The 27,405-nt window shown below is 43.4% G+C and overlaps 1 protein-coding gene and 1 long non-coding RNA gene across 2 annotated transcripts; one reads left to right on the top strand and one right to left on the bottom strand.

Moving 5' to 3' along the window:
* The first annotated feature begins 9,899 nt into the window (after positions 1 to 9,899).
* LOC106498879 (dual specificity protein phosphatase 13B-like) lies at positions 9,900 to 19,346 on the top strand. The gene is made up of 3 exons (XM_013960205.1): positions 9,900 to 10,090; positions 10,779 to 10,999; positions 19,132 to 19,346. Exons 1-3 carry the CDS (start codon positions 9,900 to 9,902, stop codon positions 19,344 to 19,346), a joined length of 627 nt encoding a protein of 208 aa, XP_013815659.1.
* On the bottom strand, positions 15,743 to 18,137 carry LOC106498894 (uncharacterized). The gene is made up of 3 exons (XR_001295060.2): positions 18,034 to 18,137; positions 16,047 to 16,117; positions 15,743 to 15,858 (listed from the first exon to the last, which is right to left on the bottom strand). It is a non-coding gene; the product is annotated as an uncharacterized lncRNA (long non-coding RNA).
* Positions 19,347 to 27,405: the final 8,059 nt, after the last annotated feature.

Below are 27,405 nucleotides of genomic sequence, written 5' to 3' on the forward strand. Positions count from 1 at the left end.
GGTTGATGTAGGAGAAGGATGAAAAAGCACTTAGAAAGCTGGTGCAATTATTTCTAATCTATGATGTCACTGTGTTTAATAAAGGCTCATATTGTTTTTTAGGGAGAAGGACTTTGCAAGCACCGAAAGGAGGGTATCAGGAGCCCCAGGTGGAGTACAAGGTTTCCATGCTTAGGGGTGTCCCTTGATTTTACGCATTCTGAGCGCCAAAGGCAAAATCAGCACAAAGCATTCCAAGAAAATCTCATCCCCCAGCATCATTTTTGGAAGGAAAACCAGTAGGCGGCCAAACTTGACCATGGCTTTCACTTCAGAATTTAAGCTGCCATTAGCTCACTAAAGGGGGCCACAGCTTTTGACCCAAATTGAACCTGAGAATGACTCTTCACTCAGGTTCAGCTGTCACTACAAGTGTTTGGCAGCACTCTGCCCTGAATTTCCTCCCAGCTCAGACCTGTGCAGAGATGTAGAGAAAACATCCAACTTCTCTTTACCATCTCCACTTGTACAGTGGGAAGAGCAGTGTTTTCCTCACAGGCTAACTAACAACTATAAAATGCATCCAGTGCTCAAGAAACGCTGATGAACCACAGCCACCTACCTCCTACTGCATCCCATCTTCCTTCCTAGCAGGTTCTTAAGTCCTCCTGCTATTTAAAGTGTAGAGATACATGTCTCTGCTCTCCTGTAGATGGGTAGCACAAAGCTACCTTGGTGGTTCTGGTGGAGACCGAAGGACAAGAACCAGGGGCAGGTAAGCAGTCAACGCCCCCAAACAGAACAGACCTCCCCTCCCCCCCCCAAAAGCAATACATTATTTTTAAGATAGAAGAACATACCAGAGCTAGTCATGGAGAGAAGGGCTTCACATTGTGCCATCTTTTCTGTTAAGTTCTGGGGGCAGGAACTGTTCATTTGTAAGCAATGGGATTCTTCCACTTCTAAAGCCTGATGTTGCTGGTGCTGGGCTGAAACATACTGCTCTATTAGTTATCATTATGGCAGGCTCGTTTACCTTCAGATGTGGCCTGGCAAACTCTGGCAGGGACACAAAATGCCCGCCTGAGGGACTGCATTACACCTGGGCTTCTGTGCAATGCATGGCATGTGAAATCCTTAGCCTCTGAACAGTTATTGCTGAAGCAATAAATAAATGTGACTGCCTCAGACCATTTGGGGTACCAGAGGTGACCTGGGAAAATTAGATTAATTAGATTAAGACTATGCAAGAGGGAGTAAACCTGAAGACGAGTAAAATAATGGCTGAGGGATTGGAAAGAGCGTTCAAGTGACATTTTGCTCTTCTTTAATCAAGCTAGAAGTAGTGTGCCCAGCAACCCGTGCGTGGCCTTCTCTGTTGTGTCCAGCTGGAGGTGAGATGCCCGGATTGACGGTCCTTACAAACTAGACAGTGTGTGAAGCCATGTAGTAGCAGAGCTGCTTGGCAGTGATGGTTTCACCCCAAACACCCGCAGCGAGGGAGCGCGACAATTTACACTGCAGTGTGTAGTGCTAACAGGCCTAACAGGCTCTGGCTCCCACGCAGCAACGGTGCTGAGGCTGAAACGTATCACCACAAATGTAACCCTCCAGTACGCTGGGTCTGCTTCAGAGAAACAGACTCAGCACCTTTCAGGCAACCTGTGAATAAACCTAAGCTTGCACATCTCTGCAGGGCCATGCTGTATTAACATCACCTGGTAACGAGAGTGCTACACACTCTCTACAACTGCAGGCTGCAGAAATTGAGAGGGCATTACTAAAAGTCATGAAAAAGAGAAACTGAGACTTCTGTTGTTCAGGGACAGTGAAGGCTTTGATGTGTTTGTGCAGAAACACCAGTGTCAGTCAGACAACCTAGCTGGTTACCGGCAGCTGCAAAACGAAACCAAAATGGCGCACACTACTCCTGATTTACAGCAACCTGGATAAACTGGCTAACCTTACTTTCAGGAGTATTTCATCCTTGGGGTTTTTCAGTAATTTTCTAGGTGTATTCCCAGAAACAAGGACAGAGATCACCTCTGCAGAGTATACTTGTCCTCACCCTGGAGAAGTCACTGCCAGAGGCGGCCGAGTTACAGCAGTGCTCCTGGCGCACTGGAGGAGAGTCAGCCTTACCCTGGAAGCACTGAATCTTAGGCAAGCTTGTCTTTAAGTGGGAGCACAGGGATAGGAAGCGTCTAATGAATGTAGCATATCCAAGAGGTGTTTGGTGTTACAGTGCTGTAAATTGGGATTTTTGTTTTCTCAAGGGGGAGTAAAATATAGTAGTATCTAAGGTAGGAAGGCATTACAGACTGTCAAGTCTGATGGCTGAAGTCCATGGCAGAAGGCACTAGCAATGATGTTTGACTCAGGAGCAGTACCCTGGCTGGGAGCTAGTCTCTCATGCACATGTGGACATGCTGTTGCAGTGACCGGTGGCATGCAGAGGTGGTAGATGCGTTTTGGACCAGCTAGGGTCTTTGGGTCATGTGCAATGTGTCTGATACTCTACCCGATCAGGTTGGGTTAATGGGTGTAAGGATTTGCTTGGCAACTGAGAGCACAGGAGTACTGAGGGGCTCCAGAGGGCCCAATTTCACAGCTAATCTTCTGTACCCACTGCCAAAAACCCTCCATCTCTGCTGGGACTGGGGCTGGAGGGGAGCTGACTTTCCTTTGCTTGCTTGCCAAGAGCCAGGTTCAGGCCCTTGGAGCTCTGCAGTGCTCCTGCTCCAGCTGGTGACTTCACGAACACCTAGAGTAAGGAGGAACACAGCTCCCTGCACAGCTTTAAATGTTTGTCTTTCCCTGCATATGCTGATGACATCATTGCCACCTGAGGGCCTGAACTCTGGTCTTGGCAGGTAAAAGCCTTTCGGATCACCTTACACTGGGGTTCTTGCTCTCGATGCATATTTATGTAATGATTGCTAGATGGCTGTAATTAAATGATTGTAAAGCACCACCTAAAATGCACTAGTAATAAATTCTTAATAGCTGATGCTATAACAAGCAGTACAAAAAATATATCGTACCATGCAAATTGTTAAAACAGTGTCTGGGCCTGTTTGGTGCACAGCTTTAAATAGTTACAATGCGTGCTATTAAAATGGCCCATAAAATTTGTAACTAGTAAATAAAGGGTCCAATTCAGCAACAAAATATATCCAAGCTTCAGTGGTGGAGAAGCCATGGAAAACTGACTTTTGTGTCTGCCAGCTCTGCATGGCCAATCATTACACTGAAGCAGGCCCAAAATAGCTGTTAAAATAGAAAGAGGAGCTTTCTTAAGTTATTTTTCCTACAACCATGAAGCAAAGGATGAGAAGCCTGATTCTGCCACCCTGGCTCCCTACTAGCTCCACTGAAGCCTGTGAGACTGCTTGCACGTGCAAAGCTTGCTCCTGTGAGTGTGTCCTTGCCGGATGGACCTCTCTTAACTTTTCTGTAGCATCTTAACTCAGTGCCTATCCAAAGACACCTCACTCACCTGTTTACCAGAGCACAACACACTTTTGGGACCTTTCTTTCCATGCTCAGTCACTTTCATTTTAGCTATTTTTGGTCAAGTCTTTCTCATTTTCCTTCTGCAAGTTGCAGCAGGTTTTCTTCAGCCTGCTCTCTTCTCCTCTCTGGGCACAGGAAAGCAGACCTCCTCCTGCTGCTGGGGATGGCTTAGAAGGCCTGGTCCAAAGCTTGCTGACGTCAGTAGGATTGTTTTGAGCTTTGTTTCTCCAAGTCTTTCTCAATGAACTTGGGGTGGATGAGATCTCCCCTCCTATCTGTACAGCCCTTCTGGTGCTTCTACCTATTAGACATGGTTTCTGTGAAGCATGCTCCACTCCTGCCTGGTGCAAACTCTGTCCCTGCATCTGCCCTAGCTCAGAAACATGGTTAGGATCCTATTTATATTACAAAAATGCAACTGTGTCCGGAAAGCCCTTGGTTTTCCATTCAGTGAGGAAGAGGTGGGCTAGGGAAAATACATTTAGCTACCCATATTTGCCTTTTCTCTTTTATCCAGTTAAAGCTGCAGTGTGGGCAATGTCTCTACAGAGATGATTTTCTGTGGCCAACAAAATAAAATAAATATGCAGACAAGACCCAGAAAAAATAGCAACATCAGCAGGTGGCCAGGTTTTGCAAATTTGGTGTGATATTACTGCACATGAAAGGATGGCTGCTTCTGTCTAGCCACCATCAGGAACCACACACATGGTTGGTAAATACAAGTGCAGTAACCAACTGATGACAAGAGAATATTTTATACTACAGTTATAGAAGAAAAGTAGGCCACCCTGCCTCCAGGCCTACATGCTGCTGTACATCCTGAAACAGTCAAGATCATCAGGTCTGAGCCCTGCTGGCTGGCTCACAGACTTGCTATGAAAAATTTAGACATACATTTTTGAGGCTTCTGAGACCTGGCTACCCATAACATCAGTAGAAGTTGTGGTAAATTCAGCATGCTTGAGAACCAGGATGGCTTGATTACTTTCTTCCTTACATTTGCGTAGTCCTTTGCACCAGAATTATCCCTGTGGATTCCCCTGGATGTTACATGGTGCAAAGTTCTACTTGGACAGAGGGAAGGCATCACTGTACCTCGCTAATTAGGACAGAAAACTTGGTACCAGCATAATACTGAGGGGAAAAGACAGACAGATGTTTTCCTCTTGCTTCTGCTGCTCAAAGCTGTTCTATACAGAGATTAATTTAGCCAGTCCATTCCTCAGCATAGACCCTGCATAGTCTGTTGAGGGCAAGGCCATTGAAAAGCTTTTTACTAAGTCACACCAAGGCATGTGGTTGCCTTACCCTAAATGTATAGCTAGGTTAAAGTTGTCAGTCTGGAAGCCTCTACTAAATTTGGAAGTGCTGTTCAGATTACATCCCCCAGCTGCTGGAAAGATTTTCTTACAAACAGTTGGCTACTCAAATATCCCATGCCTCCCTGGAAACTGCCTGTATCTCAGCTTTCAAGTCCAGCCAGCCCTACCTCAGTCATTGCTATAGATGATTCATACTGTCCATATCCCATAGCGCTCCTAGCAATCAATAAATTATGGCTCCAGTGAGACTATTGGGTTAAACACCAAGGAAGAAAGAACGATGACAGCAATACTTGTCACTTGTGCAGAGATGTAGCAACACAAAACCCTCCCGCAAACATATGTTATCTTGGAGGAATCTTTCCAAGGGATAGGCTTTCTGAGAAACATTTATGACTTTCGAATACATGATAGGCATGAACCTGACACGACCCACTTTGGCCAAGCCCTGGGCTTCAGCCTGGTCTTTTACCATCACAAATCAAACACAGTCCATTTGAAGTGCGGTCAAACTGATATCTTCACTAAGTTGACAAGATTACAGCACATACCAGCTTGCCAAAAAACAGGATGCAGAGCACTTTGTTCTCAGGATTAAAAATTCTAAAAATATATTCACTAAAGCTAGGGGAAAATGGCTATGTTCTACCCATAAACGCAATGCCAATGCAATGCCTGGGGTGATTAAAATATTCAATACATCATTGAAATGCGAGTATTGACATGCTGATATTGTACTAATATCCCTTCTTTATCTTGGCAATGCAAGGAAAAGCTTTCTACTAGAATGCTTGAACACTTTCTACTAGAACACACCAGTTTAATACGCTAGCCATTAGAGCTGATGTTTCCTCCTGACTTTCCACAGCATTACGCCACAGGGTCTCCTGTCCCCCTATCTCAGCCTTCACACAGTCCTGTCAGCTTGATCTTGTGCCAATGTAATGTCAAGTGGGCAGATTGCACTGACCTTTGATTCCGTTCTTATCCCATGAAATTCTGTGGCGCTGGAGAAATTGGCTAAAAAGTGGCACACATTTCCAAGGACTGAGATTCCTGTCCAGGGATCTGCCTCTAAAGGCCCTCTCCTCAGCATGGCACTGAGCGCCACTAGTTATGATATGGAGAAGTCTGTAGCCACTGAATTAACAGAAAAACTGCCAAAGCATCCACAGTACATACAATCCCAAGGGGCATTTGCTGCTGCACAGAGAGGAAACCTGAACAGTCAGGAAGGAGAGGTTCTCAGTGACCCTTTCACAGGCCCACTTTCCTTTCTTCCCAGCATATGCCATACACATTGCCTAGCATAATGAACCATCAAACTGGCTCTTTTCTTAGCCCTGTTGCAGAAAAGTCACTAATACTTTTCAAAAAAGTGGGTTATAGATATAGGCATTGCCTGGTGACATATACAGCCTGTGCTATACACTCAAGGTCACTCTAGATCAGCAGAATGACCTTTTATTCTGTGATAAGCCTCTTTGATTGCAATTCTCCTGCTGCTGGTAATTAAGGAAATTCTATTATACAGTTCAGCTAAAATTACAGTTGTAGTACAAACCAATTCAAAATTAATCTAAATATAATGGTAAAATTTCTCCTACGTGGTTGAATAATTACCGTGATACAAATCCAGTAGGGCAAGGATCAGAAACATTTCCTATGAATATCATTCAGAAACTGGCATTTTAAAATTGTATTGCTCATTACATACAACGTACATCACAGAAGCAGATCCATTACAAAAAAAGAATATAGAGGAATTAAGCTAAAAATCATTAAAATATATTTTTAAAATTAAGGAGAACCACACTATTACATATAATCATTTTCCTTTCATACTAATTTGTTTTAATCTATTCATGCTCCTTACAAAACATTACACAAGATTTTATTCATATCATTGTTTTCTTTTAAAATGTGCATTTCAGTAAATGGCATTTGCATGTATAAATTTAGTGAGTTAAAATGCTAGAGTGAAGCTAGAATTGAGCAGTCATTTATTCAGAAAAAAATTGCCTTGTTTTTCTATGTGTAAATTTTCTATGGAAGGCTATCCTTTTTTTTAGTGTATTCATTATTTAACATATTAGTTGAATAGTTCTAAAGAGAATTCTGTACTTCTGAATCATTCACAGGCCGTTAGTTCCAATTATTTCACATTTGAAACTTGAACCCTAGCCCTTAGTTTTTATTGGACATAGAGTTTACATGAAATTATTCTGTTCTCCAGTTGAACAAATGTGACCCAGATTGCAGATGGAACAAGTTTTGTACACAAGTTCAGGATTTCACGTCTGTATTTCAACAAGAGCAAATTCTTTAGCTAGAATACAAAATTAATGTGAGCAGAAGCTGCAAGTCATCTTAGGATAACTCTGAAAGAGCATGCCCCTCTTACGAAGAAAATCATCATTCCAGAACTTCTGATATCCACAGAGCAAGCAAAGCATGCCACCTCCTTTTGCTGAGTCTGCACGGTTGTGTTCCCTTCTAGAAAGACAAGTTTTTAAAGTATCACCAAAAGAGCATTTTTCCTAAGGTTTGCTATACATCAGAGCTCTTGCCCCAGTTGGTACAAGGATGGGATTATGGGCCTGAAAAGCACAGTGAGTTGCAGCCTGTCCTTCACGATCTTAATGACAGCCTGAACACCGTAGTGCTACTCAGGGCTCTTTCACAGTGCCCTCTAATTCTCCATTCCCGTGACGCTTAGGAAAGCAAGACTGACAGCAGCCTTCAGTCCTCTGAGGCTAGGTAATAGGAAAATCAAAGTATTTATACAGTGGAGAGGGAAAGAGGAAGGAATAACAGGCAGTAGTAAATAAGAAACCAAAACCAAAACAGTTGAAAGCAACTTTATAGGGAGTGAGAAGTGCCCTAGAGTGGTCATTAGCCACACTGCAAGGAATGGGATACATCAAAAAAAAGGAGAACATTTGCTGCAGATATTATGAGGTGGGAAGGATTGGAGGAGGCTTATTCTTGGAAGTATTTAATGAAATAGCAGATGGCCCTGTGGCCAGGACACAGGAAATGCAAGTTCTATGTCTGCTGCCAGCTTCCTGTGTGGGATCAGACAGACCACGCAGGTGTCCAAGATCCCCAGCTGGAGCCGGGGTCATGACTGGTGCCGAAGGCATGGAGGCTCTTCTGACGTACCTGGCATCGGGGTGGCCAACATCAAAGAAGCTATCAAAATTGATGGGGAACGTCCATTCCAGTGTGGGAATTTCTCCATTCCTCCTCTTGCATAAAGCCATCTGAAATGGGCAAGAACATCTGCTTTTGTTTTCACAGTAAAAACTGAGACTCAAGGAGATATGTGCATTTGGGAGGGGAGTGCATTCCACAGTGGAGCTCTTTGTAATACAAACAATACGTGACCATCCTGGGAACATCATTATTTGGGGGAAATTTACTGTTTTCAAGAGTAAAAAACTATGCCTGTGAAGGTGGCAGAAGGAGGTGTACTGAAAAAAATCCCTCCACATAAAGGGCCCTGATAAACAGCCAGATGGCAAGATGAGTCACCTGAAGTGTGCAGCAGAAGGGTGGCTTCTAGGCAATGTTCAGTGAATCTAGCACTGACTGACACAGCGGTCACTGCTCCCCCCTTCGTTTCTGTCAACAGGGATTTAGTAGTCCAACTTCTCCAACAAAGCAATGAGTTAACACAGAGGTGCAATGGGGCATAAGAGCCCTTCAGAGCTCCCAAAGCAGGTTAGTCTTCAGACTCTCTGTCTGTCCTTGTGCATGCCAAGTTAATTTTTTTGAATAAAACTACACCTTATGTGAATTTAGTGCTAGTGACAGAGCCTTGATGGGAAACCAGAAAAGTGTTTCACCACAGCTAACGTTGTTTGGAAGGAAATTGTAAATGGAGGTCCTTGAACATGAATACAACCTATTTTTAAGTGGCAGAGCTGCTCAGCAGATAGATGGGAGGTTTCAGGTTTGCTCTTCTGGACACAAACCACCACAGACCACCCCTCCTCTAATCACTTAAGTGAAACACGTTCAGCACAGCCAGTGGCAGAGCAAGATTTTGAATCATTGCCTACAATTTTATCTATGCCATAGACTGATGCATCTGGTCTAGAGCTGCATGAGTTGACAGACTTCTTAATACCTCCATAATGCAGATACTTGACTAATTTTTAGAACACAAAAATACTTTTAAAACAATTTTTTAAAAACAGAACTCTAGTAAAAATATATTGTGTCTATTCTCTTCTTCTCAAAAGTCATCCCAACAGTTAAAATGCATCTACAGCTAACAGAAGGAGCCACTATTTCAAAAGAAGTGTGCCACATAGGAATTGAATAATTCCAGAAAGAAATCAAGGCCTGAAAAACTGTGTTTCTCCTTGTAATTAAAGTATCCTGTTCAAGATTAGAAATGGAGTAATAGTTGGAGGGGGACAGAGAGAAGAGGAATGCAAATGAAACAACCTATAAAAAAAATACACAAATGCTTATACAGAAGGCATCAGGAATCACTATATCTTACTCATGCAGATTCTTTCTGCCATGAACATTTCTTATCAGGACAGCAAGTATGGCTGGTAACTACTATTGGAAAGAACCAAAATGCTCATTACAGAGCTTTCCCTGTTGAACTTGACAGTTAAGAGTTAACCAGTGAAAAAATTTTTTATGATCAATTCTATTCAACTCAGCTCAGTTTGTTTAACAAATTATAAAAGACAACTAAGATAAAGCATGTATAAGCAAGTCCTGATTTCCTGGTTGCGTGGATAAAGGAAAGGCTCAGCATACAAAACTAGTAACTGTTTTCTATACCCATGGAGTAGCTACGGTTTTATAATACATTTTCCATAGCATTACCTCTTTCCATTCAAAAGCAGAAGAACACATGTGCTAGCATATCAAAGACTGGGACACTTTATAAAGTATATAAACACAGAACACAAAGACAATCTCTGCTCCAAAGAGCTTATTTCTGTAATTGTGCGTGAACTTTGTGAGGGGGTAAGGGAAGGTGAGAAGAAGAGAGGGCGACCTCAGAAATGTCTCCAGCTGGTGGTGAACATCTGCCCTCCCCCTTTCAGGATGGCTTGGGATTCACTCTGCAGAGGTGACTTACTGCGCCCCAAGATAAGAAGTGCCTCAAGACGGACTACAGGAAGCCAGAGCAGCTACAAAACACCATCTCTGGAGGAGCTGCGGCACCTGCTCTGGACACGCACACATCCCACTGGGCATGTGGACGAAGTCTGGCCAAACCTTTATGTGGGAGATCTGTAAGAGAGAGGGAAGGGTTGAATGTGTTTAACACAACTCTTAGCCTTGGTCCCTTCCCCCTACTCCCACAAAACCTCCACCCTTTATTTAAAGCGAGAGTTAGGTGCTGATTTTGGGACCCCTCATGGTAAGTCTAGTTGTTGAGTAAGATTGAAGTGCACTTAGGATGCCACAGCATAGAGAAAAGGCATCCTGAGTATCCTGATATTTCCATCCAAGAGACCAAGAGATATTTCTGCTCCTGCACTAGTACAGGAGTCCCACATTGCTACAACCTGGCAGGGGCCATGACATGAGTGTGGCAGGCACGCACATTGGTACTATGTAAAACAGGATCATCCTGTTTTTCTTCTCATATTGCCAGATGACATCAGTCCCCCGCACTGATGAACACTCAGCAGAGGTGACTTGGTGAGACAGCAAACCAGAAGACACTTGACTTGTGCAGAAATATCATAACCACCACCTTTTTATTTTCCTTCAGTCGAGAGGAAAAACCCTCTGTTTCAAGACAGACAGCCACGTGTGTCTTGAAACATTTTGGTGGACCACTTTGAACCCAGCTGACCTGTCAGAAAATAGCTAATACTGCTTCACGCCATTTTAACAAACGGTGCACCATCAGCAGCTTGTTCTACCCTGTGTTGTAATGTAGCAGGGGAATATAACCCACCTTTCTTCTTTCAGGTATGTAGCTCGTGACAAAGCACAGCTGAGCCGAATGGGCATCTCCCATGTTGTGGACGCTGCTGCTGGGCGATTTCATATCGACACTGGACCGAAGTTCTACAAAGACCTGCCTGTGGATTACTACGGCATAGAAGCAGAGGACAACCCAAACTTCGATCTCAGCATTTACTTCTACCCAGTTGCTCGATACATAAGAGCAGCACTGAAGTCTCCAAGAGGTAACTAGACCATCTGTGCATGTTACGTACCTTCTGCATAGGAACCAAGTAGGGCAAGTTATCAAAGAGTATTCAGCATAAGCCAACCATCTGCAGATATGGGTAGGAATGGAAATACCCAAACCAAGCAGTGTTACACCTGCCTCCTGAACTCCCATGGTGAGACTGGGAAGCCGATGACATAGGCTGTAAAGAGAAAGTAAGTAGCTTGTTACTGAAATTGCTACCCTGTTCGGGAAAGGATAGAAATAAAGCCACGCTGCTTTAGAAGTCTATTTCTAGCCCTCTGGTGTGGCTTACATCATCTTCTTTTCGGAGGTGACTGTTCAGAAGCAACCTGGTTAGCGCAGAGATTCCTGAGGGCTTCTGCTACAGGACAGGGCTTGAGAGACGGGGCTGCAGTCCGTAACAGAGAGCAGAGCGCCAGACCCAGAGCACAGGAGCAAGGGTGCAGTTACCCTGAACCATCCCAGTGCAAAAGCTACCCAACATCTTTGCCAATGCACTGGGCAGGCTGTGCTCAACAGCCCTTGAAATGGCTCCTAACACACATGGTGTGATATGTCACAGCAGCCTCTGCTAGGGCACGCAAGTCTGCCACCATCATGGGCGGAGTGTGTGACATTGGTGCTTTTTGCTTTTGTTTGCTTGTTTTGAAAAAGCACACGCTTCTGTAGGCTTCCTGCAATTCACATGTTATGTCTTCTTTGTATTTGGCATGTGAAGGAAGGAAAATCTAAAAGATAACTGAAAAGATGATGATTTTCTCTGAAGGTGAAACAGGGAAGGATGCACTGAACAGGCTTTCAGAGGGGTTTTCCCTATACCTCGTGCTATTCAGCATCTCTGTAAGCAAAAGACAACAGAATAGCAAGTATCCTCTATTACATGCATGGACACTCTGACCTGGGAGTTGCATACAACTGATCTTGCCAAATTAGTGATGGAGTTTAAAATAAAAGCTAGGATGGGATAAAGACACATGTGCAAGTATCATATTTGGGAAAAAGGATCAACTATAATTCTAAAACTGTAGAGATCCTACAACCACAGAATAGGGAACAACTTGCTAGGAAGCAGTTCTGTAGAAGAGAGCCTAAGCAACACCAGCAGTCAGGAGCTGATGGCATGCTGTTGCCAGAAAGGGTATAACCTTGGGATAGGAAGATAACCCGCAAAATCCTTGGACTTGCTTAACATTGTCCAGGTGCAATGCCAGAGGCCTGGGGCTGGTGGGGGGGATCATGAATATTAATGACAAACCTTCACAAGAACAAGTCTCCACTGTGCCCATGCAAAAAAACAAGTGATTTATTCAGAGAACAGTTATGCACTCAGCAGCCTGTTTTGCTTGCTTGCATAGCAAGCTTTAATATCAGCAAGGGTCTTAAAACGGTAACTACCCAGTCTGATGACATGTAACTGGTAGATGCAATCTACACCTCTACAGATCTACACTGTACAAGCTAGGGAAGAAGGATAGAGTAATTGAAAACCACGCAGCTACATGCAGAGTTTACACCTACACCTCAGAGTTTACTGCTGTTTGGAGGGTTTGATTTGTTAGAAAGTTTCTGCCTCTGCGAAACTGAGAGTTGCGTTTGGATTGCAGAACCACTAGCATATTTAGGGAACTTGGATCTGCACCCATATCTATTACAGCATATGCTATTTACAATTGAAGTCAATATTGGTGGTGCTCCAGAGAAAGGTAAAATACAAAATCATTTCAAGTGTGTGCAAAAGGAGTAAAAAAACATTCCAAACTGATTCACAAGAGTCAGAAAACAACAGATGAATCATGGGGGCCACAAAAGCAAACAAAACCAGTGTTTCACAAGATGCATGCCCAAATACTGAAAGTTATGAATGCAGAACAAGTTAGGGCTCAAGGCGAACACAATGAACTCATCATGTCTAGAGTGCATATTTATCCCTACTCCTATGCCTTTAGATACTGATTTATTGAACTCCATATGGAAGCAGGGGTTCTGGGAATGGAGACAAGGTGAAATTCAATCGTATACAGTCCAGCTGTTGCTGACATTCATCATTTTAAGGAAAGTGCAACAGTTTGGAAATATATAAACAAGATGTTCTAGAAGCATAATTTCCTGAGCTACAAAAATTTAGCAGCTAAATACCCATGACCTGCACAGGGATGAGACACAGAGGGGATTTTTACTCACATCATTTAGAAGATGAGAAAGAACTGCATTTATTATAAGCAATGATGCCGAACAAAAAATCATACCAGGTGACAAGAGGCCTGTTCATATTAAATTCAGGCTGTAATGAGGTACTTCTGTTTGATTGACAAGTCATTTAAGAAGACTGCTGTTTTACTATTACTAGCAACTTCAACATCTCCTTTTTTTTTTAAATGGAATTAAATTATCTTGTTCACCTGGGAGGATAAGTCAAAGTTAAAACTATATGAGGCACAAACATATTTAAAACTATGAATCAAATATTCATTAGAATTAAGTAAGAACTGCTATTCCTATCATGCTTGAAGCAAAACACCAGAAGTAGTCCAGAATACAGCATGGACAGATTTATTCCAGATTTCTCGCCTAAATGAGCAGAATAGGTCTTCAGTGATGCAGAGAATTTATTTTAATGCAATTAACATTTCTTCAAACCCAGATGCTAGAGCATGAGCAAAGGGAAGCGGGGGAGTGTGGACTAACATTCTCCTAATCGAGAACTATTGTCTTTTAGGCAAGTTGCCCTTTGCTTCTGCCCACTATTACTGTTCCAGCCGCAGTGGTAGATGACTGCATCGCACTCCCTGAATGACTGCTTTCATCCTCTTTATCACAGACATTACGTCCAGAGCACAGCTAAATCTACGTGCAAATGAGCAGGGTTTGATAAAAATCTAGTAAAAGAGAGAAGGAAAGCGAACTCAACACAGGTGAGAGGAGGCCATGGAAACTCTCAGACTAACACCACACAGAGAGAAAGACTTGCAAGTAGAGAGCTTCTCCATTTATTGATCTCCAAGCATTTTTAAAACAGTCAGATTAAAATCACCCATTATCTTAGTCAAATTGTAAACACTCTCATAAGGCATTTCTCTTCTTACACTTCACTGGAGCAAATTTCCTCTTTCCTTTTTGTTGTTGTTTTTTTGGTTATAAAAGAAGCTTCACTAGGGAGAAAAGGATCCTCTCTCTTGACTCTGCCATAGGTGCATTATGCGCATCACTTTGACCTCCTACTCCCCCTGCGGATGACAGCCCTCAACTGTTCTGGGATGCCTGGGAAGAAGGGGCGCTCCACAGTCGAAAGCCCGCCTTTGGCTTCTTGCTGTTTTCAGCTGTGAGAAAAGAGACAACTAATAAATACAGAACTAGGCAATTGACTCTGCACCTGGCTGTAGGACGGTGGCTAAAATGCAACAAGAGCTGGGAAACTGCTGCGGCCTGCTGGCCCAGCTGAGATCTCCTCCTGGTCAGCAGTGTAATGCTGCTGGATTCAGTGGAGGTAGGGCAGCTGGGGCATTCACCACGGGTGGTGGATCTGGTGCCTGGTCTTAAGCCAAATTGAATCCATCCTGCAAGGAAGCAAGGGCTAGTTCAGGACATTTAGCTCAGTTAATGATGAGTAGCAAAAGGACTATAAGATATTATGTGTTTTAATGGCTAATTTGTTCAACAACATTGAATTCCCCAACTTGAACTTGGCCAACGAAGTTGAATGTACAAACTTCATCCCTGGCGCAAACCCTTTGATGTCAGTAGAGTTACAGCAGGCATGAGCTGGATACAATATCCATAATCCATTGCTAAAAACCAAGTGTTATTGTTCTGCACAAATCCCAGCCAGATGACAGTTATTGTCTGCCTCTGCAAAGAGTAGCTTGAGATGTGCAGCGCAACATTTCAAGTAAGAACTGCAAGATTTAATAATGCCAGAAGCTAAGCACTCCCACTTCTCCTCAGTTAATCCTCCTCATTCCTAAGGGATCCTGTTACACGCTCACTGCGAGGAGGTTGCAACATGGCCCTCTAATGTGGGATTGGTCCAACTTCTTTTTGGACTACACGTTGAAGCAAACAGGGGGAAGGGCAGAGCTGGAGAACTTCTGCTTGTGGCATTGGTGCTGATACGCAGGAGATCCGGACACAACCCCCCTAAACATTGCTGGACAGAAGCGCGTACTTGCTGCAGTGAACGCTCCCACAGGGGCTTCCAGCACTGCTTTCGCAGGCTGCAGGCCGACAGCCGCCCTGGTGTTTTCCCTGCGCCGCAAGGGAGTCTCTGGCAGGAGGAGCTGCTGGGGCGGCTGCGTCTCGGCTGCAGCCCCATAAGAGGCTTATGCGACTTTCTGTCATGGAGCACACTGCAGTCGGCACATCTGCATTTGAATAGAGCCCAAAGCGCATTATATCATCGTGGGTTCAGATTGTCACTTAACCCATTTACAGCAACTGCTAAGAGACAAGGGTCTGAACCTGTAAACAGAGCTAAATAGCAACACAGCTTTTGTTTCCTGACTCAAGTTTAACGTTCAATTTGTTTGCTACAAATAATCACACAGTAAATTCAAATCTGCTTTCATTAGAGCAATTTTACATTAATTAAATCATTTCACATGACTGATTTATCTGCAACAAACAGTCATTTTACTGTCAGAGTACCAGTATTTATCATAACCTCTGTGCCTAGTGAAACAAAGACTAACATTGTGGAACAGATATTGCAAAGGTAAAAGAGATAATATACCTGCATCCTTGCGGGAACAGGTGTATTAGGGAGCCACAGATTAGAGCCAAGGTCAATAACTGGGACTTGTCCAGATTTTTGCTGAGATGCTACCCAAATCTAGTTGCTGATCTAGGAGGGCTCTTCTGAAATGCAGAGAAGCAGGAAAGAAAAGACAGTCGTCTTATTGCCCCTTCACCTCCTCCTCTCAGAGACAGAGTTAGACATAAAATGGTAGAGAACGAGGCTGTAGAAGCAGGACCCTGGAATTTGCTCTGCTTTCTGTGTTCCCCACAAAAGCACCTCAGGCAATGTTTAACAGCAGCATCCTTACCTGCACATAGCTAGGTCTTCGCTTCCAGACTGCAGGTGGGGCTGAGCATTTCCCAAGGCAGAAGACTCCATCTGGGTGAAAAAATATGGAGTGAAGAACCATTTTATGAAGATGTGGATCAAAATAGCAACCATCATGTCCGCTTGAATTTCTGGAACAGTTTAGATTGAGTTTCAAACTCTTCAGTGATTCAAAGTCAAATCCAACCCAACACCTCTCTCTCTCTTTTTTTTTCCCCTCCCAGTACAGTTCAAACCATCAATATAATTTCTTTTTCCTATTAGGTGTAGGGTACTGTGAGTTTAGAAATTTTCAGACAAAGAAAAGAGAGTGTTTTTAGTTTCAAGAAAATCTTTCAGAGCATCTTGTTCGCTAGTTTCTATTATCTGGGAAGCGCATCAGGGTGAATGTCTGAATTTTCCCAGTCCCTGCCACTATCTTGCAGTTAGGCCTTCTGCAAACTAGCAAAGCATGGATTTTCAAAAGGCCTTTGAGACTTAGCCCTGTCTCCAGTATTTCTCAAAGAGGAGTTGTGCTCTTGACTCCTTTACGTTTCTCTGACCATGTCAGACCTGGGTTATTTGGGTCCGTAGTGCCTCCTCTGGAGAGGATAATTCAGCATACACCCATCCCACAAGGTTGCTGTGAAGACTAATGGTAGTGCTGCACACTGAAAATAAAACCTAGTGAAAATTCAAATTAGCATTATCTTTTAGCAGGAGTGCAGAGCATTTCTCCTCATTCCCATACAAAGTAGTACTTCAAGAATTTCCATTGAGTCCAAAGAGACTGACAGCTAGATATAAATCCAACTTGAATAGTGACATCAGGTGTCTCAATAAACCTCCTAAAGCTATGTCTGAAGGGGAAAACACAAATAGAAATCCCTTGATCCTTGAATTTTGCTAAATTGACATTACATTAAAAAAAAACTCTTCTTTCCCCCAAAGTTTCAATGCCCAGTCCATGTCAGCTGTCACCAGAGCTGGTTTTGCTGCTTCCTTGGAGACTATATTTGTCCCGTTATTTCTGCTGAAGACATGTCTATCTTTAGGGCTGAGCTCAGGTTTCTCATGCCGGGATAATGAAAGGTGGCTGTGTCACATACACTGTGGGATTCAACACTTCCCCGACCCTGCTGGCCATGGCAGGTTTTTACAGCACATGCTTGCTTGCTCGCTCGCTCACTTGGAGCATGTGGCTATGTGATCATCATTAGTCAGAATGGGAACAGTTGCTAAATAAATACTCTGTCACAAACAAAGCAGGATTTAAGATGAAAAGCTGCGCACAAAGTACCCGGAATTAACACCCAGGGAGACAGGGGCAATCAGTCAGAGGTTTTGGGCTGGATTTAGCATCATCATCCAACAAGGCTATTTTTGTCTTTATCCCTGGTAATAGAGAAATTAAAATGCTGTAAGCACAAACAAAACAAGCAACTTCCACTGAAAAGCTCTAAAGATACCTGGCCATTCTTTCTACCCATCCTTACGTTTTACAGAGAAGCAGCAACTGAGATATTTTATCCTATCTCCAAAAAAAAAAGCAACCTTTTTGCTGTTTTTCATCTTTTTCTGGATGTAAAATGTATTGTTAAATTGCATTTTGGAGAGCTATATGGCTAGAAGACAGAAGACTACAAATACGACAACCTAAAAAAATTAAGATTTTTAAAACGCAGAAAATATTTACTTTCAAACTTGTGCCTTACAGTGAAAAAGAAGTTTTGTGAAATTTTCATACTAAAGATACAGCATCTTTTCAGCTGCCTTAATGGGATACAGAGCTGTTCATGAGATGGTCAAAAGTTCAAATCTGATTCTAATCACTTTAATAATGCCCAATTGCTGAGCCATGGTCTCTCTGAAAAGACCAGATCTGACAGCAGCAAAGGACAAGAGAAGTCGAAAGTTCTCAGGCATGGTTGTAATTAAGTACAATGCCAGAACATTTTTTTATTAAAAATTTCCTCATCAAAACATACCATTTTTGTGAAAGTTGAAGCATTTTTGCAATATTCACAGGATGTAGGTTTTCAAGTTCCAGAATGCATTCTTTGGTCATGTCCAGTGGGAGAAGATTACAAACTTGAATTTTTCCATCTGAAAGCAATCCTTTTGACAAGATTTCCTTTAATTTCACATAAAACCATTCAAAAAGACATTTATCTCTTTCTAGCATGGGTCAAAGACACGTTATAGAAACCTGGAAAGTTGTCATGATACAGAATTGCCTTTCTCTAGCTGCTTCTGTCAGTGATTACAGCAGAGAAACCAAAAGCAGAGCAGAGGGAAAGAGGGAGGAGGAGAGCTGTGCTCTTGCATCCTGAGAAGGTCTTGTATCCTGAGAAGCAAGTCTGCGGCTTGCTTAGGGCACATGGAAGGACTCACAACATTGCTCTTAGTGAAGCAGCGCAACTCATATTCAAATCTCTGGGGAACTCAAGATAATTAACAAACCATTTTTCAAGTGGTCACCTAACAAAGAAGGGAAGATGACAACCTACCAAGGCTGCTTCTCGTAGCAGGACCTTCCTGCATTCAAACATGAACGCTAGAAGCTTCACCCACTGCCCACCCTTTGCTAGCAACTGCATCACTCCCATAGCTACAGGTGGGCAAACAGGGATATCGGGGCATGCCAGGCTAGACATGACTAGGGCATGAGGGCCAGACGAAACCCTGGGCTGTTGTGCTGCCCATGGTGCTGCCCACAGTTTGCTTTAACCTGAAGTCTGCCCCTGCAAGCAGACTGTGCAGCTCTTTACGCTTTTTCTCTGCTGTGTGCCATCGGGCTTAGGGCTAAGCCCAAAAATCACACAGTGAGTCACAGATCCTAGAAGAGAATTTGAGCTTTCTGTCCCCAACCAGCACTGCACCCTGTCTGCTCTCACAGCCTTAAAGCACTTGCTTAGACAGCCCCAACTATCAGCACTATTTCCCCCTTTGCTCTGGTGTGGTGAACCCCACCAGTTGGCTACACATCCTAGTGTAATTTGCATCTCTCTCTCTCTCTCTCTCTCTCTCTCTCTCTCTCTCTCTCTCTCTCTCTCTCTCTCTCTCTCTCTCTCTCCTTTTTCCAGGCAAAGTACTAGTTCACTGTGCAATGGGGATCAGTCGCTCAGCAACTCTTGTCCTTGCTTTCTTAATGATCTGCGAAGAGATGTCCCTTGCTGATGCCATTCGGACTGTGCGCTCACACAGAGGGATCTGCCCCAACTCTGGCTTCCTCAAGCAGCTTTGGGAGTTAGACCTCCGGTTAGGAAGGGAGAAACGCAGAGGAGCAAAGGTCTTCTAGCTGGAGAGGGGGGATGCCCTCTGCTACCAGACTGGGAGAGCATGAGGAGGCTGAATCTGGACTGTTTTGTAGTTGCACTGAGAAACTCCTCTGGAAATGGGTGTGTATGAGCAAGCTGGGTAGAAGCTTGGTATGTATGTTTTGGACAAGTTCACTAATTGAAGGAAAAAGAAATAAAGAAAAATTCAAAGTTGCAGCTTTACCCACCTGGGCCTGTTTCTTTAACTACCTGCTGTGCAGGGCATAGGGAGCAGTTGGGTTCTCATGCAGAATTAAAAAGTAGCACAGTCAACTGGAGGAAAGACTTTTTATTTACTTATAATTGCATTTATATGGCAAGAGGGAAAACAGCTAAACTAGTAAAAAGAAAAAGAAACTGGGAGGTTTTAAAGCAAGCTTTAACATTTCCCATCCAGCTGGCACAAGGCGAGACTTCAGGTTTTGTAGGTAGATATGCTCCTTTAGTCAGACATGGTAACACCAGTGCAGGATGTTGTGCTCTCTCCATTACAAGCCATGGAGGCTGTCACTGTGAGGGACCTACACACGTCCTTTCAGCTTCAAAACCACAGCAAACACTCAGAACCTTGAAAAGATCATGAAATGCTCAGGAGCTGATACTGGAGAGCCCAGGCAGATGCTGCACCCTGGGACACAGCTATCGATAGCCTTACTGTGCTATTCAGAGGGAAATAAGTTGTCCCTGGTGTTTGGGCAAGGCAAAGGGCACACCCGGAGCAAACTGCTCACCAGTGCACCGCATAGTGGTCACGATGCCAGACAGGAATGTCCTGCTCTGGGCTTGCAGTCCAGCACTCAGAATCACATTCCCTAAATTTCCCTGTTATGAAGGAAAGCCAGAATCCAGTGTCACCGTGTCAAAGCAAAAATGAGCAATACCTCTAACAAATCCAAAGCAGCAGCTATGCACTTCGATTACTCTTTTACGCCCAATTGGCCACATTTAATCTTGTGAAGAACTCAAAGCAGATACTTGCTTCAGTGCGATTACAGCCACATACAGAACACTGGCAAATGCAAACAATATAGAATTTCCACTTGACGGCAGATTAATTTGGTGTGATGTTTTCCCTTGAGAGGTCTTAAAGGCTTGCAGTTCTGAAAGTACCATGCAGTTTGTATTTATAGCACTGTGGATGTTGAACAGAAAGAGAGAGAAACATACTCATTCTGAAGTTTTTTGCCTCAATACATTAAAAAAATTAACTGAGCACAGCACATTTCCACTGCATTTCTCATAATGCAATATGGAAACATGATTTCCCTGTAGAGCCTACAGAGAAACTCAGGTGGTGTTTCCACTTTCATAAGAATAATAATTGAAAAGCAAGCAATGCTACAGAGTAATTTCCTCTGAGGGAACAGAGATGGGTCTTGCCTCCAGAAAGAGTCCCATCCTTTGGGACTGGAGTAAGTGGCCAGAAGGGAGGTCACGGCTAATGATGGAAAAAAATCAGTCAAGTTATAGCTTTCACAGGCTCCTTACTGGCTGCCACAGCAAGGAGATTAGATTTCCATGAGCATGGCAGCTGAACCACTCCTGGCATTGGGTCTCCTTTAGATGGGTCTGTGTGGGGATCTTTTATTATTGCAGGCCATACTGAAGCTGCTTTGTGAGTAGTCTTTTCAGCTGCCTTATTAAGCACTCCCTTGAACTCACTGTAACTCAGCATATGCCAAGCCAAATGGCACTGTATTAAAGCACAAGGGACATATGAAAAACCCTGGTCCAAAATCTCAGCGCACTGAGGCTGTCAGAACAGGTAATAATTCCCGGCAAGTTCCACACCTGGGAACATCTGTGATTGCAGGGTGGAATTTAAAATGAACAAGTTCTCAAAGTGACTGAACCTAAATTTGCCCCAGCTGAGGCCTGTTAACCATTGCAGGACCAGCTGGCCAGGGACAGCTGTAGCTGCCCTCACCCTGCATGGCTCACACCTGGGAGCAGTACCTGGCTGGAGTTGCAGCCCGCCGGGGGAGCCAGGACACTGGTAGAGCAAGACTGGGAGCCGCAGTCCAAGGCATGGCCGGATGCATCTGTTACAGGTCTATAGCAGAAGCATACTCTTCTGTCTGAAAAACACAGTGAAGAACAGGAGGCCGAAAAACCGAACCAAAGGCAATAAAGTAGCTGAGGGAGAACTTTTCCATCCTCAGGGCATCCTTGTTTCCCTTTCTAGAAGGGCTTGGGCTGTTTCCAGGGCTCTGCGTTGCTGTGAAGTTCAGACAGCAGGAGGCAGGTTCCCCCCCCTCCATCTCCTTACAGCTTCTCCACCCTCCATCGGATGACAGTACCTGAGCCCACCATCACATTTTCCTCAAATATGTAACTACAGCAAGGGGTGCAGCAGCATGGAGGCTGCCTCAAGCACATGGCAGGGGCACAGGTGCAGGCTCAGTAGTTGCTGACAATGAAATAAAATTGTAATCTCTGACCTACACGTGTTGCACACCCTGGTGGCTTGTTGCCACTGTGCTTAGTTAAACAGGAGTCTCTTAAAACTATGGATGGAATTAAAAAACAAAGAAAATAAAAGCAATGTTGGAGGTGGTTCCAGGTATAGGTATATAATTGTAATTATATATACAATTTCCAGATCCAGAACTGCTGGCTCTTTGCAAGCTGCCAACTCAACCTGAGAAACAAGGGATAGCTTCCTTCCACCGCAGCCATTCCTGCTAACAACGAGGAGTTGGATCCTGGAGCACAGCTGTCAATTTTGCTGATTATGAGTCAGGCAGAATAAAGCCTCACTTACTCTACTGCAGGTGTACTTCCTCTGCAGTGCCAGCTATAATCACACTTGCTAAATATTACCTGCAGGAAACACCGACTGTAGAAACTGCAGGCAGGGGGAGGTGATCAAAGTGGCAGATTCAGGCATATTAACAGGCAGATTCAGGTTTATGCCATCACCTTCTTCATGCCTACCTCCTACCCAGTGCAGCGCTAATGCTGAGGTTTCTTTATGAGCATTTATCCATTCTGAGTGCTTATCCAGCAGCTACTCCAGCTCTGTGGTAGTGTGGTATTTTCACACAATATGTCTATGAAGGAGGGAGTCCTATCCCCATTTCAAGGACAAGGCACCAGGAGCTCACCTAAAAGCTCCAGCAGGGTGTTTGGGGCAAAGCACTGTATTGCTCTCCAGAATCAGCACAATAGCATGAGAACATTTTTCTTAGTTAAAATATCTTGCTTTCTCCAGCTCTTACTCCCAGACTTTCAGCAATGGTAAATACAGAGAATATTGCTGTGAGCATGTCTGCACTGCATTATTTATCCTTCAGATTTGCACTTAGGGCTTTATTTGTAAAAGTGGGACCATAAACCTGCTCTGCAAAGAGCCAAGGGAACAAGTTGCATAGAAGATGCTGCTGCCAAGGGCAGGTTTCCCATGGAAAGAAATGTCATCTAGGATACTGCACAGGTACACACCACATGAAGTAGTAGCATATCAGCCATTTTGTTGCAGGTGCATTAATTCATTCCTCTTTGCACAGATAGTTTTGGGGTTGCTATTAGCAGGGACAAACCTCCTATCGGACCTTCCTGAGCCATAGTTTTTGCCCTTTTTCTCTTACAAAGAGAGTCTGAATTGGGACCAGAATAGACCACAAAGCTCAAAAGCTAAGTATGCCCAAGACAAACTTGTCAGCCTCTAGGGCATGAAGGGATGAATAACAAGCCACTGGACCAGCCTAAAATGGCCACATTCCAGGGTAACTGTTTTGTTCACAGCCTTCGGTGTACACATACGAAGGCACTCTGGGTACAGTGCCCAAAGTAATGCACAGTGCCTGTGGGCAAGGATGGAGCCAGGCTTGGTCTCATAAGCAAATCTCCTGTTTTTACATTACGCTGTATTGCTCTGATTTAACCAGTGGCTCCCACTTCTGCTTGAACTTCAGCTCTGCCTGCCAGAACCAGGTGACTTCTTCTGTTTAACACTGATGTCTGGCTCAGGTCTGCCCAGCTCCCAGCTGTCCTCCAGATTTTCAAAGCACTGTCGAATCCACTTGCTAGCTGTTATTTCTCCTCTTGCTGGTTTTCATTCCCAATAATAAGGCTGAGCCATGCATTTCTGTGGAGAGGGGCATACTCCAGAATAGCTTTGTGCTTTGCAAATTTTCTTGATACTTTTTGGTTAGAAGATTATATGCAGCTTCACAACCCAAGTCAAGCAGAAATCTATAGCCTACAAGGCTTTCAACATTTAGGTTTTCTTTAGGCTATGGCTATTCTGCTTAGAAACCAGACCCCCATCGGTTGCAGAAGGATGCAATTCTAATGAAGTCAGACAATTTGCTCTTTGCAATGCACTATTTGTGGTACAAGAATCATTGAATAATATTGCTCCCCCTCAGTGCCATCCCCTGGAACCTTGCCTGTCTACATACAGGGAACACTTTTAGGAAGTGCTCCTAAAAATACCCAGTGACGTTAACAGAGGGTCTGGCTCTGTCTCTCCTCCTCCTGCTTCTGTCTCAGTCTCCCATCATCTTCATGCTCTATCATCCAGTTCTGGCTGTTCAAGCCACCTCATTCTTGTCTCATGCTCTAAAATCATCCTCCTTCTTCTTGTTTCTTTGCCAGTAGCCATTGTCCACCACAGAGCAACTTCCATGATGTTGCCACGTGATGTCCCATATGTTTTGCTTGTGCTTTCTCATTTGATCACTAAGGTTACAGTGAAGCTCACGTTGTCTTTTATCAAACCCTTGAGTACACCTGCATGGCTCTTTCCCTTTTTCAGACAACAAGAAGATAGCAAGTCAGCAAGAAAATAGCATCAGAAAAAGTAAAATCTGTTTAATACTGTTTAAAGCTAACTTGGCATATGAGGACTGCAAATTAAGATGCCCTATCCCCCTTAATCTAAGTTTCAAAACCACTCTCAGGGAAGTTACCCAGAAGACAAAATTTGCTCAAGGGAAATATTGCAAATAAAAATATTTTCATAGTACAAATAAAAAAATCTGCATAGCAAAAATCCAGCCAGCTTACAAAAATATCAGTTATTAAACTTCAGAAGTAGGTCTAAGATTCAGCTAACATTTCTGAGGAGCTGATCTGTCCACTTCCCCTAAGATGTGAGCAGAGCCTCCTCTAATACAAAACACCAATCATCAATGGATAGAGTCTTCCATTTGCTGCAATGTGATCCTGTTTGTTGCCAATCATCCTCATGACCGCAAAGATTTTCCAGTGCATCCCAGCAGGCACCCAGCATGGACCGAGATCAAGACTGGCACAGAGGAACATTGATCCCTCAAGTTGTCCATGTATCACTAATTGACTTCAGTGTCTCTCTTTTGTAAGTATTCAGCAGAGAGAGCCTGAATATGAAAGCCAAATTCTGCCTTTGTTGCTTAGTAGGACACAAGACCTGCCCTTGTGATCATTCTTAGCATAAAACCTTTCTGAACAGTAGTAGATGGCCCACAAGTCCCATTCTATGAAAACAAAGCATCTGAAGTGTCTAGTATTAAATATCATCAATGAGCTAGTCAGAAAAATTTACAACCAAAATGATTGTCCAAATCCTTTAAGATTGCTTTTGGAAGATCAACAATTTTTAGAAAACCTCAAGAAACCCTTAGAAAACCTATTGAAAGGCATAGAATGGTAAAAATGAGAAATATCGATATTTTAAAAAAACCTCTATGATGGGAAGGGACCCCAAACCCACCCATCATTGGAAAAATGTCAACCAGCAACCAGCTAGCTAGGAATTATTTGCTCAGCTCTGGTGACAATTGGCTGTTACTAGAATTATTCTGACACATTGTTTCAGAGAACATCTGTTTCCACTCTGACTCCTTTAACTTTCAGATGTGAAAAACAAAAGCTCATTTTCATGCCATGTCTCCCATCCCCAGTTGGCAACAGTTGCATGATTATGAAGTTATTGTTATGCTAGATGTTGTTTGTCAGTTTATATTCTCCTATCATATCTATTTTTAGCTGCTCATTAGTATTACTTGGAGCCTCTCCTATAAGTCTTAAACATTTATAGCACATCTCGACAATTCATCAAATGGAGCCAACCTCCAAGGAAAGGAAATCCAAACCACTTCCCCCTGCTCAATTGAATGAGAATCAGATCCTTGTCTTTTAAACTTCAAACTCAACATTTTCCCATCTGCTCTTTATACACAACAGCCCTTTTGCTCTACCAATATTTTATTCTCCATTCATAACTTTTTATTTCCCTCCAGAGGTTTCCTGATGCATTTAGTCTGCTGGACTCATAGAAGACTTGGATTTGGGAGGTTTCTGCCCCCTCTCCCTCCATTGAAGGGGAAAAATAATCATTCAGCAATGAATGGCCACTTTTCATTACTCATTCACAAGAGAGACACAGCAGGATCCCAGGGCTAGACTTAAAGACACTGTTCTTAGCCATTCTCACAAGAAGAAAACAGCATTTTACCAAAGACTATTGAAACTAAGGAAATTTGGATAATTTAATTTACTTTGCACTCTCTGCTCTATTCATTGACTTGCATTTCTAACTCTGTGCATGCAGGCATAACTATCATTCAGCTGCACAATTTTAGTAGCTATGACCATGCCTGGAGGTAGCAGTACCTGTGATTTAGTCAGGTCGCCCATGCAGGGACCATTCCTAAAGGGTTTGCTCCCCAGATGACCAATGGTGTTCAAGTTGATTTCAAGAAAAAATATCCAGAAAACATTGCCTTGCCAAGAGTTTTGCAGGAGAAAATCTCTAACCGTGAAGCAGCACCATCACGTGCCAAGCAGCGCTCTGTTGATGGGGAGAGACTGTGCAGCTGTTCCTGGCTTGCGGGAGCAGGCACGTGTACTTTGTCAGGTCAGCGGCAGCCAAGGGGGAGTCTGCTGTCCTCCATGCCGCTTCCTCCCTCCTCCTCCTCCTCAGCTCTCCCAGGGAAAACTGAGCCTTGTAAGCACTGCACGTTTGAAGGCTATGCAACACATTTCTCAGATGGAAATGTTAATTGTCTGTATGTAATTAGCTGATCCCCAACTGGAAAGCACAACTGATTAAAAAATTAGACTGACCATCTTTTTCATTTGCTACGTACTTTAGTGAATCAAAAGAGACGCCATATAACAAGAAATGAAAACTACTGAGGAAAACAGTTCTGGCATGCACATTAGTCTAATAGAGTAGCTTTAATTCCTAAAGGTCATCTGACCAGGCAAAATAGCTGTTGCTTTTTAGGGAGGAAGAGTGTGCTTGGGAGAATGCAGTAACAGAAAAGCAAATTTAGATTTTTTTTTCCAGTCTAAGTTGCTTTTCATCAGCTCACACAATTCTTTGATTTACCTGTTGTCTTTTCCTACTGTCATTGTTTGTGGAAAAGAAAATAACTAGTTTAGACCCAGTTATGCCTCTGCTAGTTACAACCTGATTCCAAGTTCACTATGACCTCCAGGAAGTCCCCCACTTCCTAACACATCCTGCTAATCATCACAAACATAGGTTGCCTACTTACTGGCATCTCTGCTGTTTCAAATCCTTTCGGCCAGATGTAAAGTATCAGGGCAATAACAGTCTGTCTGGTAAGTCACCCAAAAGCACTTGAACAGATGAACACTAATACATCTTGACCATTCTAGTCACGCTCACAACAGTCATCCTAGCGCTCAGAAATGCCTGCTTGCTAATAAATAAATGAATAAATTATGGGTTACTTGGACAAAAATCATGAGAGTCTATAAATTCTGTATATGCCAGTAGTGCAGTCCCTATCCCATGCAAAACACTGCAAGAGAGCTTCTGGTGTGCTTTGATTACAATGGCAGAACCACACCATGGATTATCAGCTCTCAAAGTGGAGCAGATATTTTGAAGAAAGAGCAAACTGTGCAGGTACAATTGCTCACAGAGGTGAGAGATTGCAAACCAAAGCAAATTAAAGAAAGTACCTTCATAGCAAGAAAACATACATTAAGATCTTCCTCCCCAAACAACTTTTCCCATGAAACCAGTCCTTAAGAAGCATGCCAAATTCCTTACAATTCTTTCAAATTAAACCACAGGAT

The sequence above is a fragment of the Apteryx mantelli genome, chromosome 7, assembly GCF_036417845.1.
Source record: "Apteryx mantelli isolate bAptMan1 chromosome 7, bAptMan1.hap1, whole genome shotgun sequence".
NCBI lineage: Eukaryota > Metazoa > Chordata > Aves > Apterygiformes > Apterygidae > Apteryx > Apteryx mantelli.

Excerpts from the sequence above, each read along its gene's own strand:
- LOC106498879 (XM_013960205.1), top strand. The coding sequence starts at position 9,900 with ATGGCTTGGGATTCACTCTGCAGAGGTGACTTACTGCGCCCCAAGATA. Across the intron at positions 10,091-10,778 it reads AACCTTTATGTGGGAGATCT|GTATGTAGCTCGTGACAAAG; the intron begins GTAAGAGAGAGG and ends TTCTTCTTTCAG. Across the intron at positions 11,000-19,131 it reads AGCACTGAAGTCTCCAAGAG|GCAAAGTACTAGTTCACTGT; the intron begins GTAACTAGACCA and ends TCCTTTTTCCAG.